The sequence below is a fragment of the Pan paniscus genome, chromosome 21 (assembly GCF_029289425.2).
Source record: "Pan paniscus chromosome 21, NHGRI_mPanPan1-v2.0_pri, whole genome shotgun sequence".
NCBI classification, from domain to species: domain Eukaryota; kingdom Metazoa; phylum Chordata; class Mammalia; order Primates; family Hominidae; genus Pan; species Pan paniscus.
Window position 1 is genome coordinate 1,329,702 of NC_073270.2, and position 18,665 is coordinate 1,348,366.

Sequence of the window (18,665 nt, forward strand, 5' to 3'; positions counted from 1 at the left end):
CAGTGGTCCCCAACCTTTTTGGCACCAGGCACTGGTATAGTGGAAGACAATTTGTCCATGGTCGGAAGGGGCTGGGAGGATGGTTTTGGGAAGAAACTGTTCCATCTGAGACCATCAGGCAGTAGTTAGATTCTCATACGGAGTGTGCAACCTGGATCCCTCGCATGCGCAGTTCATAATAGGGTTTGTGCTTCCATGAGAATCTAATGCTTCTGCACGTCTGACAGGAGATGGAGCTCCGGGGTAATGCTCACCTGCCACTCACCTCTTGCTGTGCTCCCAGTTCCTAACAGGCCATGGCCCCATACCAATCTATAGCCCAGGGGTTGGGGACCCCTGGCCTAGAGGACATTATGTTAAGTGAAATAAGTCAGGCACAGAAACATAAATGCTGCACATTCTCACTTATATGTGGGAACTAAAAAAGTTGAGCTTACAGGCCCAGCGTGGTGGCTCACACCTGTAATCCCAACATTTTGGGAGGCCAAGGCGGGTGGATCACCTGAGGCCAGGAGTTTGAGACCAGCCTGGCCAACATGGTGAAATCCCATCTCTACTAAAAATACAAAAATTAGCTGGGTGTGGTGGCAGGTGCCTGTAATCCCAGCAGCTCAGGAGGCTGACGCAGGAGAATCGCTTGAACCTGGGAGACAGAGTTGCAGTGAACCAAGATTGCACCACTGCACTCCAGCCTGGGAGACAGGGCGAGACTCCGTCTCAAAAAAAAAAAAAAAAGTTGAGCTTACAGAAGTAGAGAGTAAAATAATGTAGCAGGTAGAAGAGGATACGGAGAGGTTGGTTTTAACAAATACAAAATCACAGCTAGATAGGAGGAATAAGTTCTAGGGTTCCATAGCTCTGTAGGGTGACTGTAGCCAACAATCACTTATTGCATATTTTCAAATAGCTAGAAGAGAGGATTTTGAATGTTCTCGCACAAAGAAATGAGAAATGTTTGAGGTACCCTGATTTGATCATTAGCACATTGTGTACACGTATTGAAATATCACTCTGTATCCCATAAATATGTATAATTATTATGTCAATTAAAAATAAAATTTTAACTTAAAAATACATTTTAAAAATCAATACAATATCTGACCTGACACTGCAATCTCAACTCAAGGAGGAAATGAATGCTATAAAAGGCATTATTAGGTCAATTGGCAAATTGGAATACAGATATATATATATATGGATAGATGATAGACTAGATAAAAGTGGTGTCCATTTAAATTTATGGAGTTAGTAACTATACTGTCATACAGGAGAATATCCCTATTCTTAGGAAATACACACTGAATTATTTGGGAGTAAATGGCCATGATAATATAAGGCCATGAACATATAACTTATGCTCAATAGATTCAAAGAAGAAAATATACAAATATAGAGAGACTAATATAGATATGTATATATCCATAGATAGAGAGAGGTGGGGCAAATGCTAAAGCAAGAAAGATAAAATGTCAACAATAGGCAAATCTCAGCGAGCTGGGGAAATGGTATTGTACAATTTGGATTTTGCAGCCGGTATGTTTTAAATTATTTTTAAATGAAAAGATTTTTTAATGGGTTGAGGAAATTGGAGTGACTTATATTTATGACATCCAATGGACTGTGCATGCTGTATGGAAACAAGGAGAAAATAAATGTTATCATTGCTTAACAAGTGAAGGGTAAAAAGACAATTAACTCATTGAAGACTACGCACAGAAACACAAAAGCCTTTGCTTCTGTGGTTATAGGTTTACCAAAGGCACAAAGGGATTTGTATTTATTTTAGGATTATAATTTACATCACTTAGTTGGAAAAATTACAGATTTTAAGATATTTTTACAAATCTGAGTGACTGTAAAGACTGCTAAAGTCTTGGGACATATTCTTACCAAGTCCCAGATCTTTTGTTTTGTTTTGTTTTGTGCCTGAAATCAAACCAGGTTTTTTAGAACAGGAAAACATGAGAAGCTAGAGCTGCTCTACTCAGTTGGCCCAAACCAGGACTCCTGAGATTATTCCCTTATACAGCAGGCACCACATTAGAGAAAGGATTCTGGAAAAGTGAGCTGGAAGAGAAAAGAACTGTCTCGATGGGAAACAGACTCCAAAGGACGCTACTGGGGAGAGGAAAACACAAAATATTTCTTGAGAAGAATGTGGAAATGGCAAAGTCTCTAGCCTCCAGAAACCTTAAACTCTAGGGGAAGAAAGCAAAAATTTAGAGGTAAGAGTATTCATATTAAAATTCAAACGATAAGTAGTTTTTCTATAAACTATCTTTTTTTTCTAATCATGAAAGTACACATAATCATTCTCTCCAAACTTAGACATTTTAGACAGATAGATAGATAGATGACAGATAGATAGATAGGTAGATAGATAGATAGATAGATAGATAGATAGATAGATAGATAGATACACATACATACATACTACATACATATATACCTACATATGTTGGCACATAGATGTTCCTTTACCACAGATTAAGTTATTCTAGATGCATATCTTATAGCCTACATTTTTATACTTTTTCATCATTTTTAATAACTGCATACTGCTCTATTATATTCTGTATTTTCTATATTAGATTAGATCCATGTTTTATCACCATTTAGGTAGCTTTTGGTTTTCTGTTACTGTAATGTTGAGATAAACATCTTTATGTACTTGTTCAATGATTCCCATTAAACAAAAGCCCAAGGTACAAAGTTTCTGAGTAAAAAAATAGGCACATTTTAAGGCTTCTGATATATACTGCCAAATTGTGCTACAAAAGAAAAACTGTACCAATTAACACTCCCAGCAACAACGCCAAGAGAATGCTAGTTTCCCCACATCTCACCAACACTGTCTAGAACGCATAGTTTTAGAGATGAACGCTGGGAACCGACGCACTGTTTGCTCTACCTCTCCCCCTCCTAACAGTCTAGAACACAGGCGCTCAATAAATCAATCCAGGCTCCAGTCCAGTAGACATTCTGATCTAATCTGACTGCTCTGGGTAACAGAAAAGTCTCCCTTGGTTCACTGCCCAGTATCCTGGCATCATGTGGATCCTATAAAGGCAGTAGCTCCAGGCACATTACAGAGGGACCCAACTCCATTAAACCACCACCAGCTCCCCAAGCCACCCCTTCAGCCATGAACTTCCTGCTCCTGGTCTTGGCAGCCCTCGGATTCCTGACCCAGGTGATCCCAGGTAAACTGGATAAATAGGAGGAAAGGAAAACTGGGAACGAGGAACACTAGCAGATCTGGTTGCTCTGGTGATAGATGAGCCAGGTTGGGTGGAGGCAGGGCTCACCCCACTGAGTTCCAGTCTAAGGTAGAGATCTCCTAACAACCACCACTAGCCCAAACACCACCCTATATAACCTTTACAAAAATTTGTTTTCTATTCTAAAATGATAGTCACCCTCAACCTGAACCAAAATATCTTCTTTCACTTTATGTGAGCTCCTTATATCTAACCTCCTAAGACACACTGAAGGCTTCTGTCATCACCATGTGCATCCATTGAGATCAGCCCGGGTTGGAGCTCAAAGGAGATTTTGAGCCTAGAAGGAAGAGACTGAGGTTCCCATCCCTATGCTCAACAGACAGCTGGCAGGTGGGGGATGGAAGCAGACCTCTTAGAGGGCTAGTTCCCACAGGATGGTAAGCAATGGGTTCAGCTGAAACCCTGGGGCTGGGAGATAATGCAGGGTCAGAAAGAGAGAGAGACAGACACACAGAGAGCAGGGAGAGAGAGAGATCAGAGGAGGGCCAGGCAACGGATGTGAAGAAAGCCAAAGAGGCTTGAGGGTGCTCCGAAGAGGCCCCTGCTGTGAGCCAATGGCAGACACAGAGCACTGAGGCAAACAGATTTCACCAGATGGTGAAATGGTGCGCAGCACTGGGTGAATGCAAAAATGCCCTGTCACTAGCGACCGTTATTTTCTTTTTAATGATTTTGGAGAATGATTTGACTCCTCCCACTTTGCCCCAGGTTGACTGATATTTACAGTCTTAGAGTCTATGAAAACAAGTAAGGTAGAAAGACCTTAAAAGGGAGCCTGTGGAGTGAGTGAGACTAGACCCATTTCTCCCTTTTGAGTATCCAAGCTCCTCCCTGACCATGAAGACCTGGTCCCCACCCCCGTTTTCACCCATGAAGACCTGGTCCCCACCCCTGTTTTCACCCATGAAGACCTGGTCCCCACCCCCGTTTTCACCCATGAAGACCTGGTCCCCACCCCCGTTTTCACCCATGAAGACCTGGTCCCCACCCCCGTTTTCACCCATGAAGACCTGGCTCCCCACCCCCGTTTTCACCCATGAAGACCTGGTCCCCACCCCCGTTTTCACCCATGAAGACCTGGTCCCCACCCCCGTTTTCACCCATGAAGACCTGGCTCCCCACCCCTGTTTTCACCCATGAAGACCAGGCTCCCCACCCCTGTTTTCACCCATGAAGACCTGGTCTCCACCCCCGTTTTCACCCATGAAGACCTGGTCCCCACCCCCGTTTTCACCCATGAAGACCTGGTCCCCACCCCCGTTTTCACCCATGAAGACCTGGTCCCCACCCCCGTTTTCACCCATGAAGACCTGGTCCCCACCCCCGTTTTCACCCATGAAGACCTGGTCCCCACCCCCGTTTTCACCCATGAAGACCTGGTCCCCACCCCCGTTTTCACCCATGAAGACCTGGTCCCCACCCCCGTTTTCACCCATGAAGACCTGGTCCCCACCCCCGTTTTCACCCAGGAAGACCAGGCTCCTCACCCCCGTTTTCACCCATGAAGACCTGGTCCCCACCCCCGTTTTCACCCATGAAGACCAGGCTCCCCACCCCCGTTTTCACCCAGGAAGACCTGGTCCCCACCCCCGTTTTCACCCATGAAGACCTGGTCCCCACCCCCGTTTTCACCCAGGAAGACCAGGCTCCTCACCCCCGTTTTCACCCATGAAGACCTGGTCCCCACCCCCGTTTTCACCCATGAAGACCAGGCTCCCCACCCCCGTTTTCACCCAGGAAGACCTGGTCCCCACCCCCGTTTTCACCCATGAAGACCTGGTCCCCACCCCCGTTTTCACCCAGGAAGACCAGGCTCCTCACCCCCGTTTTCACCCATGAAGACCTGGTCCCCACCCCCGTTTTCACCCATGAAGACCAGGCTCCCCACCCCCGTTTTCACCCAGGAAGACCTGGTCCCCACCCCCGTTTTCACCCATGAAGACCTGGTCCCCACCCCCGTTTTCACCCAGGAAGACCAGGCTCCTCACCCCCGTTTTCACCCATGAAGACCTGGTCCCCACCCCCGTTTTCACCCATGAAGACCAGGCTCCCCACCCCCGTTTTCACCCAGGAAGACCTGGTCCCCACCCCCGTTTTCACCCATGAAGACCTGGTCCCCACCCCCGTTTTCACCCAGGAAGACCAGGCTCCTCACCCCCGTTTTCACCCATGAAGACCTGGTCCCCACCCCCGTTTTCACCCATGAAGACCTGGTCCCCACCCCCGTTTTCACCCATGAAGACCTGGTCCCCACCCCCGTTTTCACCCATGAAGACCTGGTCCCCACCCCCGTTTTCACCCATGAAGACCTGGTCCCCACCCCCGTTTTCACCCATGAAGACCTGGTCCCCACCCCCGTTTTCACCCATGAAGACCTGGTCCCCACCCCCGTTTTCACCCATGAAGACCTGGTCCCCACCCCCGTTTTCACCCATGAAGACCAGGCTCCCCACCCCCGTTTTCACCCAGGAAGACCTGGTCCCCACCCCCGTTTTCACCCATGAAGACCTGGTCCCCACCCCCGTTTTCACCCATGAAGACCTGGTCCCCACCCCCGTTTTCACCCATGAAGACCTGGTCCCCACCCCCGTTTTCACCCATGAAGACCAGGCTCCCCACCCCCGTTTTCACCCATGAAGACCAGGCTCCCCACCCCCGTTTTCACCCATGAAGACCAGGCTCCCCACCCCCGTTTTCACCCATGAAGACCTGGTCCCCACCCCCGTTTTCACCCATGAAGACCTGGTCCCCACCCCCGTTTTCACCCATGAAGACCTGGTCCCCACCCCCGTTTTCACCCATGAAGACCTGGTCCCCACCCCCGTTTTCACCCATGAAGACCTGGTCCCCACCCCCGTTTTCACCCATGAAGACCTGGTCCCCACCCCCGTTTTCACCCATGAAGACCTGGTCCCCACCCCCGTTTTCACCCATGAAGACCTGGTCCCCACCCCCGTTTTCACCCAGGAAGACCAGGCTCCTCACCCCCGTTTTCACCCATGAAGACCTGGTCCCCACCCCCGTTTTCACCCATGAAGACCAGGCTCCCCACCCCCGTTTTCACCCAGGAAGACCTGGTCCCCACCCCCGTTTTCACCCATGAAGACCTGGTCCCCACCCCCGTTTTCACCCATGAAGACCTGGTCCCCACCCCCGTTTTCACCCATGAAGACCTGGTCCCCACCCCCGTTTTCACCCATGAAGACCAGGCTCCCCACCCCCGTTTTCACCCATGAAGACCAGGCTCCCCACCCCCGTTTTCACCCATGAAGACCAGGCTCCCCACCCCCGTTTTCACCCATGAAGACCTGGTCCCCACCCCCGTTTTCACCCATGAAGACCTGGTCCCCACCCCCGTTTTCACCCATGAAGACCTGGTCCCCACCCCCGTTTTCACCCATGAAGACCTGGTCCCCACCCCCGTTTTCACCCATGAAGACCTGGTCCCCACCCCCGTTTTCACCCATGAAGACCTGGTCCCCACCCCCGTTTTCACCCATGAAGACCTGGTCCCCACCCCCGTTTTCACCCAGGAAGACCAGGCTCCTCACCCCCGTTTTCACCCATGAAGACCTGGTCCCCACCCCCGTTTTCACCCATGAAGACCAGGCTCCCCACCCCCGTTTTCACCCAGGAAGACCTGGTCCCCACCCCCGTTTTCACCCATGAAGACCTGGTCCCCACCCCCGTTTTCACCCATGAAGACCTGGTCCCCACCCCCGTTTTCACCCATGAAGACCTGGTCCCCACCCCCGTTTTCACCCATGAAGACCAGGCTCCCCACCCCCGTTTTCACCCATGAAGACCTGGTCCCCACCCCCGTTTTCACCCATGAAGACCTGGTCCCCACCCCCGTTTTCACCCATGAAGACCAGGCTCCCCACCCCCGTTTTCACCCAGGAAGACCTGGTCCCCACCCCCGTTTTCACCCATGAAGACCTGGTCCCCACCCCCGTTTTCACCCATGAAGACCTGGTCCCCACCCCCGTTTTCACCCATGAAGACCTGGTCCCCACCCCCGTTTTCACCCATGAAGACCTGGTCCCCACCCCCGTTTTCACCCATGAAGACCTGGTCCCCACCCCCGTTTTCACCCATGAAGACCTGGTCCCCACCCCCGTTTTCACCCATGAAGACCTGGTCCCCACCCCCGTTTTCACCCAGGAAGACCTGGTCCCCACCCCCGTTTTCACCCAGGAAGACCTGGCTCCCCACCCCCGTTTTCACCCATGAAGACCTGGTCCCCACCCCCGTTTTCACCCATGAAGACCTGGTCCCCACCCCCGTTTTCACCCATGAAGACCTGGTCCCCACCCCCGTTTTCACCCATGAAGACCTGGCTCCCCACCGTTTTCACCCATGAAGACCAGGCTCCTCACCCCTGTTTTCACCCATGAAGACCTGGTCCCCACCCCTCTTTTCACCCATGAAGACCTGGTCCCCACCCCCGTTTTCACCCATGAAGACCAGGCTCCCCACCCCCGTTTTCACCCATGAAGACCAGGCTCCTCACCCCCGTTTTCACGCATGAAGACCTGGTCCCCACCCCCGTTTTTACTCATGAAGACCTGGTCCCCACCCCCGTTTTCACCCATGAAGACCTGGTCCCCACCCCTCTTTTCACCCATGAAGACCTGGTCCCCACCCCCGTTTTCACCCATGAAGACCAGGCTCCCCACCCCTGTTTTCACCCATGAAGACCAGGCTCCTCACCCCCGTTTTCACCCATGAAGACCTGGTCCCCACCCCTCTTTTCACCCATGAAGACCTGGTCCCCACCCCCGTTTTCACCCATGAAGACCAGGCTCCTCACCCCTGTTTTCACCCATGAAGACCTGGTCCCCACCCCTCTTTTCACCCATGAAGACCTGGTCCCCACCCCCGTTTTCACCCATGAAGACCAGGCTCCTCACCCCCGTTTTCACCCATGAAGACCTGGCTCCCCACCGTTTTCACCCATGAAGACCAGATCCCCACCCCCGTTTTCACCCATGAAGACCTGGTCCCCACCCCCGTTTTCACCCAGGAAGACCTGGCTCCCCACCCCCGTTTTCACCCATGAAGACCTGGTCCCCACCCCCGTTTTCACCCATGAAGACCTGGTCCCCACCCCCGTTTTCACCCATGAAGACCTGGTCCCCACCCCCGTTTTCACCCATGAAGACCTGGTCCCCACCCCCGTTTTCACCCATGAAGACCTGGCTCCCCACCGTTTTCACCCATGAAGACCAGGCTCCCCACCCCTGTTTTCACCCATGAAGACCAGGCTCCTCACCCCCGTTTTCACCCATGAAGACCTGGTCCCCACCCCCGTTTTCACCCATGAAGACCAGGCTCCCCACCCCCGTTTTCACCCATGAAGACCAGGCTCCTCACCCCTGTTTTCACCCATGAAGACCTGGTCCCCACCCCTGTTTTCACCCATGAAGACCTGGTCCCCACCCCTCTTTTCACCCATGAAGACCTGGTCCCCACCCCCGTTTTCACCCATGAAGACCAGGCTCCTCACCCCTGTTTTCACCCATGAAGACCTGGTCCCCACCCCTCTTTTCACCCATGAAGACCTGGTCCCCACCCCCGTTTTCACCCATGAAGACCAGGCTCCTCACCCCTGTTTTCACCCATGAAGACCTGGTCCCCACCCCTGTTTTCACCCATGGAGACCTGGTCTCCACCCCTGTTTTCACCCATGAAGACCTGGTCCCCACCCCTGTTTCCACCCATGAAGACCAGGCTCCTCACCCCTGTTTTCACCCATGAAGACCTGGTCCCCACCCCCGTTTTCACCCATGAAGACCTGGTCCCCACCCCCGTTTTCACCCATGAAGACCTGGCTCCCCACCCCCGTTTTCACCCATGAAGACCAGGCTCCCCACCCCTGTTTTCACCCATGAAGACCTGGTCTCCACCCCCGTTTTCACCCATGAAGACCTGGTCCCCACCCCCGTTTTCACCCATGAAGACCTGGTCCCCACCCCCGTTTTCACCCATGAAGACCAGGTCCCCACCCCCGTTTTCACCCATGAAGACCTGGTCCCCACCCCCGTTTTCACCCATGAAGACCTGGTCCCCACCCCCGTTTTCACCCATGAAGACCTGGTCCCCACCCCCGTTTTTACTCATGAAGACCTGGCTCCCCACCGTTTTCACCCATGAAGACCTGGTCCCCACCCCCGTTTTCACCCATGAAGACCAGGCTCCTCACCCCTGTTTTCACCCATGAAGACCTGGTCCCCACCCCCGTTTTCACCCATGAAGACCTGGTCCCCACCCCCGTTTTCACCCATGAAGACCTGGTCCCCACCCCCATTTTCACCCATGAAGACCTGGTCCCCACCCCCGTTTTCACCCATGAAGACCTGGTCCCCACCCCCGTTTTCACCCATGAAGACCTGGTCCCCACCCCCGTTTTCACCCATGAAGACCTGGCTCCCCACCGTTTTCACCCATGAAGACCAGGCTCCTCACCCCTGTTTTCACCCATGAAGACCTGGTCCCCACCCCTGTTTTCACCCATGGAGACCTGGTCTCCACCCCTGTTTTCACCCATGAAGACCAGGCTCCTCACCCCTGTTTTCACCCATGAAGACCTGGTCCCCACCCCTGTTTTCACCCATGGAGACCTGGTCTCCACCCCTGTTTTCACCCATGAAGACCTGGTCCCCACCCCCGTTTTCACCCATGAAGACCTGGTCTCCACCCCTGTTTTCACCCATGAAGACCAGGCTCCTCACCCCTGTTTTTACTCATGAAGACCTGGCTCCCCACCGTTTTCACCCATGAAGACCTGGTCCCCACCCCCGTTTTCACCCATGGAGACCTGGTCTCCACCCCTGTTTTCACCCATGAAGACCAGGCTCCTCACCCCTGTTTTTACTCATGAAGACCTGGCTCCCCACCGTTTTCACCCATGAAGACCTGGTCCCCACCCCCGTTTTCACCCATGAAGACCAGGCTCCTCACCCCTGTTTTCACCCATGAAGACCTGGTCCCCACCCCCGTTTTCACCCATGAAGACCTGGTCCCCACCCCCGTTTTCACCCATGAAGACCTGGTCCCCACCCCCATTTTCACCCATGAAGACCTGGTCCCCACCCCCGTTTTCACCCATGAAGACCTGGTCCCCACCCCCGTTTTCACCCATGAAGACCTGGTCCCCACCCCCGTTTTCACCCATGAAGACCTGGCTCCCCACCGTTTTCACCCATGAAGACCAGGCTCCTCACCCCTGTTTTCACCCATGAAGACCTGGTCCCCACCCCTGTTTTCACCCATGGAGACCTGGTCTCCACCCCTGTTTTCACCCATGAAGACCAGGCTCCTCACCCCTGTTTTCACCCATGAAGACCTGGTCCCCACCCCCGTTTTCACCCATGAAGACCTGGTCCCCACCCCCGTTTTTACTCATGAAGACCTGGTCCCCACCCCCGTTTTCACCCATGAAGACCTGGTCCCCACCCCCGTTTTCACCCATGAAGACCTGGTCCCCACCCCCGTTTTCACCCATGAAGACCTGGTCCCCACCCCCGTTTTCACCCATGAAGACCTGGTCCCCACCCCCGTTTTTACTCATGAAGACCTGGTCCCCACCCCCGTTTTCACCCATGAAGACCTGGTCCCCACCCCCGTTTTCACCCATGAAGACCTGGTCCCCACCCCCGTTTTCACCCATGAAGACCTGGTCCCCACCCCCGTTTTCACCCATGAAGACCTGGTCTCCACCCCTGTTTTCACCCATGAAGACCAGGCTCCTCACCCCTGTTTTTACTCATGAAGACCTGGCTCCCCACCGTTTTCACCCATGAAGACCTGGTCCCCACCCCCGTTTTCACCCATGAAGACCAGGCTCCTCACCCCTGTTTTCACCCATGAAGACCTGGTCCCCACCCCCGTTTTCACCCATGAAGACCTGGTCCCCACCCCCGTTTTCACCCATGAAGACCTGGTCCCCACCCCCATTTTCACCCATGAAGACCTGGTCCCCACCCCCGTTTTCACCCATGAAGACCTGGTCCCCACCCCCGTTTTCACCCATGAAGACCTGGTCCCCACCCCCGTTTTCACCCATGAAGACCTGGCTCCCCACCGTTTTCACCCATGAAGACCAGGCTCCTCACCCCTGTTTTCACCCATGAAGACCTGGTCCCCACCCCTGTTTTCACCCATGGAGACCTGGTCTCCACCCCTGTTTTCACCCATGAAGACCAGGCTCCTCACCCCTGTTTTCACCCATGAAGACCTGGTCCCCACCCCCGTTTTCACCCATGAAGACCTGGTCCCCACCCCCGTTTTTACTCATGAAGACCTGGTCCCCACCCCCGTTTTCACCCATGAAGACCTGGTCCCCACCCCCGTTTTCACCCATGAAGACCTGGTCCCCACCCCCGTTTTCACCCATGAAGACCTGGCTCCCCACCCCCGTTTTCACCCATGAAGACCTGGTCCCCACCCCTGTTTTCACCCATGAAGACCTGGTCCCCACCCCCGTTTTCACCCATGAAGTCCTGGCTCCCCACCCCTGTTTTCACCCATGAAGACCAGGCTCCCCACCCCTGTTTTCACCCATGAAGACCTGGTCTCCACCCCCGTTTTCACCCATGAAGACCTGGTCCCCACCCCCGTTTTCACCCATGAAGACCTGGTCCCCACCCCCGTTTTCACCCATGAAGACCTGGTCCCCACCCCCGTTTTCACCCATGAAGACCTGGTCCCCACCCCCGTTTTCACCCATGAAGACCTGGTCCCCACCCCCGTTTTCACCCATGAAGACCTGGTCCCCACCCCCGTTTTTACTCATGAAGACCTGGCTCCCCACCGTTTTCACCCATGAAGACCTGGTCCCCACCCCCGTTTTCACCCATGAAGACCAGGCTCCTCACCCCTGTTTTCACCCATGAAGACCTGGTCCCCACCCCCGTTTTCACCCATGAAGACCTGGTCCCCACCCCCGTTTTCACCCATGAAGACCTGGTCCCCACCCCCATTTTCACCCATGAAGACCTGGTCCCCACCCCCGTTTTCACCCATGAAGACCTGGTCCCCACCCCCGTTTTCACCCATGAAGACCTGGTCCCCACCCCCGTTTTCACCCATGAAGACCTGGCTCCCCACCGTTTTCACCCATGAAGACCAGGCTCCTCACCCCTGTTTTCACCCATGAAGACCTGGTCCCCACCCCTGTTTTCACCCATGGAGACCTGGTCTCCACCCCTGTTTTCACCCATGAAGACCAGGCTCCTCACCCCTGTTTTCACCCATGAAGACCTGGTCCCCACCCCTGTTTTCACCCATGGAGACCTGGTCTCCACCCCTGTTTTCACCCATGAAGACCAGGCTCCTCACCCCTGTTTTCACCCATGAAGACCTGGTCCCCACCCCTGTTTTCACCCATGGAGACCTGGTCTCCACCCCTGTTTTCACCCATGAAGACCAGGCTCCTCACCCCTGTTTTCACCCATGAAGACCTGGTCCCCTCCCCTGTTTTCACCCATGGAGACCTGGTCTCCACCCCTGTTTTCACCCATGAAGACCTGGTCCCCACCCCTGTTTTCACCCATGAAGACCAGGCTCCTCACCCCTGTTTTCATCCATGAAGACCAGGCTCCTCACCCCTGTTTTCACCCATGAAGACCTGGTCCCCACCCCCATTTTTACCCATACATCCTATTCTGTAGTATCAAATTTAGCAAAAAGCTTCAAAGATGCAGATACTGGCAAAGAAGAAGAGCTCGTCAGACAGAGTTCCCCAAGGCCATCAATCCAGGCAGATTTTTGTGTCCTCATCACTGGCTTTCCCAAGTCGCATTTGCACAACATCCTAAGGATACACCTCAGAACAAAAAGCCAAACACTCCCATCTGGCGCTGACGCTTTAGCCGTCCTTTGCTGCTTCTAACTATGACTTCTCTGTCTTGTCCTCTCCCATACAGCCAGTGCAGGTGGGTCAAAATGTGTGAGTAACACCCCAGGATACTGCAGGACATATTGCCACTGGGGGGAGACAGCATTGTTCATGTGCAACGCTTCCAGAAAATGCTGCGTCAGCTACTCCTTCCTGCCGAAGCCTGACCTACCACGGCTCATCGGTAACCATTGGCAATCAAGGAGAAGAAACACACAAAGGAAAGACAAGAAGCAACAAACGACCGTAACATCATAATAACCACTGCTATCGCCTCCGCCAACTCAGAGAAATATCATTTCCACAGTTCCAATTCCTCCTACATTGCTGAGTACTAGCCAAGGCTCCTCTTTATGGGGCAGATATCTATAGCCAACCCCAAAACTTCTGTCTTCTATCATTCTGTCATTCATCTAATAACTAATTTGGAGTTTGTATCTATCTTACGAGAACAATCATCATGCAGATTCGTCCACAGGGGATCTGTCAGTTTGGGTCCTCCAAATGAAAAATGTCAAGACAGAATTGGACATGCAAAAGATTGACTGGGAGAACACACCTCTGATGGACAAAGGTGAGACAGAGCAGCCACAGGCAGGGAGAGCCTTCAGACTGCAACGCTGGCCTGATACGTGTCAAAGGAGAGAGGGATAGAGGAGGATTGAATAGAAGGAGACTAAGACTGCAGCTCTAAGAAAGTCTCAGCCAAACAGATGGGGAGGCCCAAAGCAAGGCTTGCCCCTCAGAGGAGCTCACGCAGGGCAGGAATAGCCAGGTTCTCATATCCCAGGGGTTCAGACTTTGGCTGAGAACAGCCCCTGGAGAACATGGGGTGACTGCTACCATAGGTCTGGAAGTATGACAGCTTGAGGCTGTCCACCAACTATCCCCTTGAAGCAAGTTCTCTTGAAAGGAAATCTGAACAGTGCACCCCCATGGCTGCCACGGAGTATAAGGAGGGAGAGAAAGGAGCTGAAAGTCTAGGTTTGGCCAGCTAGGTAGACTGACTTGTGAGGTATTTATTTATTCATTTGAGTAACAAAGCAGACAGAATACATAGCCACCATTGGTAGTACACCCCAAAAGCAAGGATGGCATGATGCTGGTGACTCAAACGTGCCTACTCATGGTGTCAAATTGGCATAATCCTCTTGGGAAGCTGTGTGGAAATAAGCACAGAGAAGCAGAACTCTACTTGCTTAATCCACTAAACATTACTTCTGGGAATTGGCTTATCATAAATTATCCAAGAGAAGCACAAAGTTATGGGCACAAAGGTTTTCCATATAATATTATTTAAAATGCTGAGAAAATGAAAAAATCTAAATGGTGAAATATATACTAATGCCATCTATAAATACAAACAAATAGAATGTTTATAGAATAATGGAACATAATAACATTATTCAAAATTGCATTTATGCTGTAGTTGTCGAAATTGTCTCCTTATATGATACAAAACTCATGAAAATTATGACTTTTTTGTTTGGTTGGAAAGCAGAATTATGCATAAATTTCCTCTTACAGTTCGATGCCCATTAGTTTTATATAATATTTATTTGACACGTACTGACTTCTATCTGAGAAGAACAAACCAAAACACTCAGACCTAAATAATTAAAAACAGTCCTAAAAACTAGCAAACCAGATAAGAAAAGATGTTAATGCCCATTCCCTAGCTTATATCTTAGACCAAAATTAATTCTAGATGGTTTTAAAATGACAGTGTAAAAGTAAAGTATTAAAAGATGGTGTGGTCAAATATTCAATTTAAGAGCAAGGAAATTCTTATAAATATAACAATAGAGGCAGAACTCATGTAAGAATAAATTGATTAGGTGGTATTAAATATTAAGTTCTTATGTATGTCAAAAGATATCATTTTGAAATTCATCCATCTTATTGGGTATTGCAGGAGTTCATTCCTTTTTGTTTATAAATACTCTTCCATCATATGAATAGTATTCATTTGTATACTGGTTTGTTGATGGACATTTGGGTTGTTCCCAGTTTATGGCTATTACAAATAAAGCTTCTATGAACATTTATGTACAAATCTTTGTATGGATGTATGCTTTCATTTCCCTAAGGTAAATACCTAGGAGTGGAATGTCTGAATCATATGGTAGGTGAATGTTTAGCTTTTTTTTTTTTTTTTTTTTTTTTTTTGAGATAGAGTTTCGCTCTTGTTGCCCGGGCTGGAGTGCAATGGTGCGATCTCAGCTCACTGCAACCTCCGCCTCCTGGGTTCAAGCAATTGTCCTTCCTCGGCCTCCTGAGCAGCTGGGATTACAGGCACGCACCACCCCCCGACCCCGGCTAATTTTTGTATTTTTAGTAGAGACGGGGTTTCTCCATGTTGGTCAGGCTGGCCTCGAACTCCTGACCTCAGGTGATCCACCCTCCTTGGCCTCCCAAAGTGCTGAGATTACAGGCATGAGAATGTTTAGCTTTTAAAGGAAATACAAAATTGTTTTCCAAAATGGTTGTGCCAGTGGATGTGCCCATCAGCAGGATGTGAAAGTTCCAGCCGTTCCTCATCCTCACCAGCATGTGATATGGTCAGTCTTTTGCATTTTCATCATTCTAATAGATTTGTAGTGGTATTTCATTATGCTTTCAATTTGCATTTTTTTAATAACTAGTTATCAAAAAAGTATATTCTGTATGATTCTATTTACATAAAGTTCTTTAAATTCTTTTAAAATTATATACAATTCTTTAAAATAGAAAGTAAGAATCTAACGACAGAAAGCAGATCACTGGTTGTCAGGGGATGTGAAAGGTGCATGGAGAGGGCTGAAAGAATGTAAAGGGACCTGAGGACACTTTGAGGGGTGATCAGTCAAGACACATTCATAGGCCGGGCGCGGTGGCTCATGCCTGTAATCCCAGCACTTTGGGAGGCCGAGGCAGGTGGATCACGAGGTCAGGAGATCGAGACCATCCTGGCTAACACGGTGAAACCCCGTCTCTACTAAATATACAAAAAATTAGCCGGGTGTGGTGGTGGGCGCCTGTATTCCTAGCTACTCAGGAGGCTGAGGCAGGAGAATGGCGTGAACCCAGGAGGTGGAGCCTGCAGTGAGGCAAGATCGCGCCACTGCACTCCAGCCTGGGCGACAGGGCGAGACTGTCTCAAAAAAAAAAAAAAAAAAAAAAAAAAAGATACATTCATAATCTTGATTGAGGTAATGGCTTAATGGGGGTGTACATAAGTCAAAAAATTACCAAATGGTAAACTTTAAATGTGTTCAGTTTATTGTATGTCAATTTAAACTTCCAAAAAAGCTATTATTTTAATAAAATAAATAAATCTCACAGTGAAACAGAAATATTAAAGTATCATAAATAGTTTAAAGACGTATGACAAACTGAGACATGTGATGAAGTATCGATACCAATAAAATATAACAAGTTAACATGAAGCAACAGGGAAAACATGAAACCCCTAGTAGAAAATGAAAAAGTAACATGAACTAGCTTTTTAACTCTATAAATGGCCTGAAAAATGGGGAAGAAATCTGTCTGACTTGTGATCAAATAAATGCAGATTAAAACTACAATGAGATCTCGTTTTTTACCTATCGGATTGTCAGAGAATTAACAAGCCCGAGTCTGACAAGGCATAAATAGAAATAAGTCTCATCATCAGATGCTCCTGTTTATAACTAAATATGTCCATTCTGGAAGACACTTATCTATACACCTTTCAAAACCCTTAAAAATGTTCATGTTCTGTGGCTCAGAGACTCTACTTTTAGGGATATATTCTGGGGAAATAATTAGAGTTCATATCAAAAAGATTAACGTATATACAGCACAATCATAGCAGCATAGTTTAAAGTAGTGAAGAGGCAGTGGGGTAAGACGGTGGAACAGAAGCCTCCACTGATCATCCTCTCCACTAGAACACCAAATTTGACAACCATCTACACAAAAAAGCACCTTCATAAGAATAAAAAATGAGGTGAGTGATCACAGTACCTAGCTTTAACTTCATATCACCTAAAGAGGCTCTGAGAAGGTAGGAAAGACAGTCCTGAATTGCTGACACCGCCTCTCCCCAGTCCTCAGGCAGCAGCTGTGTGGTGTGGAAAGACAATATGTGTACTTGCAGGAGGGAGAGCACAGTGATTGTGGGATTTGACATTGGAACTCAGTGCTGCTAGCACCAGGCAGAACCCAGCAGGTGCCTAAAAGGGATCATTTAGACCATCCCCAGCCGGGGGGAAATCACCCATCCCAGAGGTCGGAACTCCAGTTTCCGCAAGCCTCACCACTGTGGGCTAAAGAGCTCTGGGGTCCTAAATAAACTTGAAAGGCTGTATAGGCCACAAGAACTGCAATTCCTAGGCAACTGCTAGTGCTGTGCTGGGCTCAGAGGCAGTAGATTTAGGGAGCACTCAACCTAGTGAGACACCAGCTGGGGTGTGTGTGTGTGTGTGTGTGTGTGTGTGTGTGTGTGTGATTCTCGTGCCTCAGCCTCCCAAGTAGCTGGTGATGGCAGTGGCAGCCCATCTGGAGTGGACGCTGCCATCAAGCCAGCTGCAGCAGGGAGGGACAGCTGGGGCTGCACATTCCACAGAGCTGCAGAGCTGGGGACAATGAGAGCCCCACACCTTCCAAGCTGGTGCGGCAGGAGCTCCCCAGGTGCAACTGCAGCCACTCAAGTCACGGCTGTGAACCCCGGCCTCCCTGTGTTCTTGTGGGTGCTGGGAGCAGGCAGGGGTCCTGCACTTTTGGGTGCAGCTGCAGGCGCCCAAACCATGGCTGCGGAACCAGACACCTCTACACTCTTGAGGGTCAGGGAAGTCCCCACTGCCCTCACAGGCTTAGAAGTGCCTGCTCCCACAGCCTGGCGCCTCCCCGCTGTCGGTGCCCGCTCTATTCTTGGAGCAAAGTCGAGGCCAAGCCCAGGTGCTGTCATAGCCTGTTGGGTGCGCACGCTTGGGGCAGTGCTGACATACCAGCCCCCTGCCACCTCGGACCCCTACAGACCTCGGGTGCCAACGAGCATAGGAGGAAAGCCAAGGTGGGGCTGAGGGCAGCTCGACACCTACAGCCTGGGTGCCATGAATGGCAGTAGGAGTCTTCTCAGTTCTGTCTCCCTCCCTTCAGTGTGGATGAAGGGGTAGAAATGAGGTACAGCATCCTGTCTTTCCCAGGGGTCGTGTTGCATCCTTTAATAGTTTACCACTGACAGCACTACCAACGATTTGGGGATTGTGTCTCGAGGAAGCAATTGACCTAAATTTCATGTATCAATGAAACTGTTTTTCCTTATAGTTTTAATTATTTATTTTATAAAATAAAATAAATAGGCTTTTAATATATAATGAAAGCCTTTTAATGTTAACATGCAAGGACTGAAAGAATACCTGTAGGACTGCAAGATGGCTGCTCCCTCTACCCTCAGCTTCAACTGGCCTGTCAGCCAAGCTTTGATTTCCTAGGCAGAATATAAAAGAATTCCTCTC

At 50.5% G+C, this 18,665-nt stretch overlaps 1 protein-coding gene across 1 annotated transcript; it reads left to right on the forward strand.

Moving 5' to 3' along the window:
• The first annotated feature begins 3,090 nt into the window (after positions 1-3,090).
• On the forward strand, positions 3,091-17,532 carry DEFB132 (defensin beta 132). Its single transcript, XM_003821236.5, has 2 exons — positions 3,091-3,203; positions 13,214-17,532. Exons 1-2 carry the CDS (start codon positions 3,146-3,148, stop codon positions 13,441-13,443), a joined length of 288 nt encoding a protein of 95 aa, XP_003821284.1. The 5' UTR covers positions 3,091-3,145; the 3' UTR covers positions 13,444-17,532.
• The last annotated feature ends 1,133 nt before the right edge of the window (positions 17,533-18,665 follow it).

What these genes read in the sequence shown, in the direction of transcription:
- DEFB132 (XM_003821236.5), top strand. Translation starts at nt 3,146, where the DNA reads ATGAACTTCCTGCTCCTGGTCTTGGCAGCCCTCGGATTCCTGACCCAG. An exon ending in CCTGACCCAGGTGATCCCAG is followed by an intron (nt 3,204 to 13,213) that starts GTAAACTGGATA and finishes TCTCCCATACAG; the next exon opens with CCAGTGCAGGTGGGTCAAAA.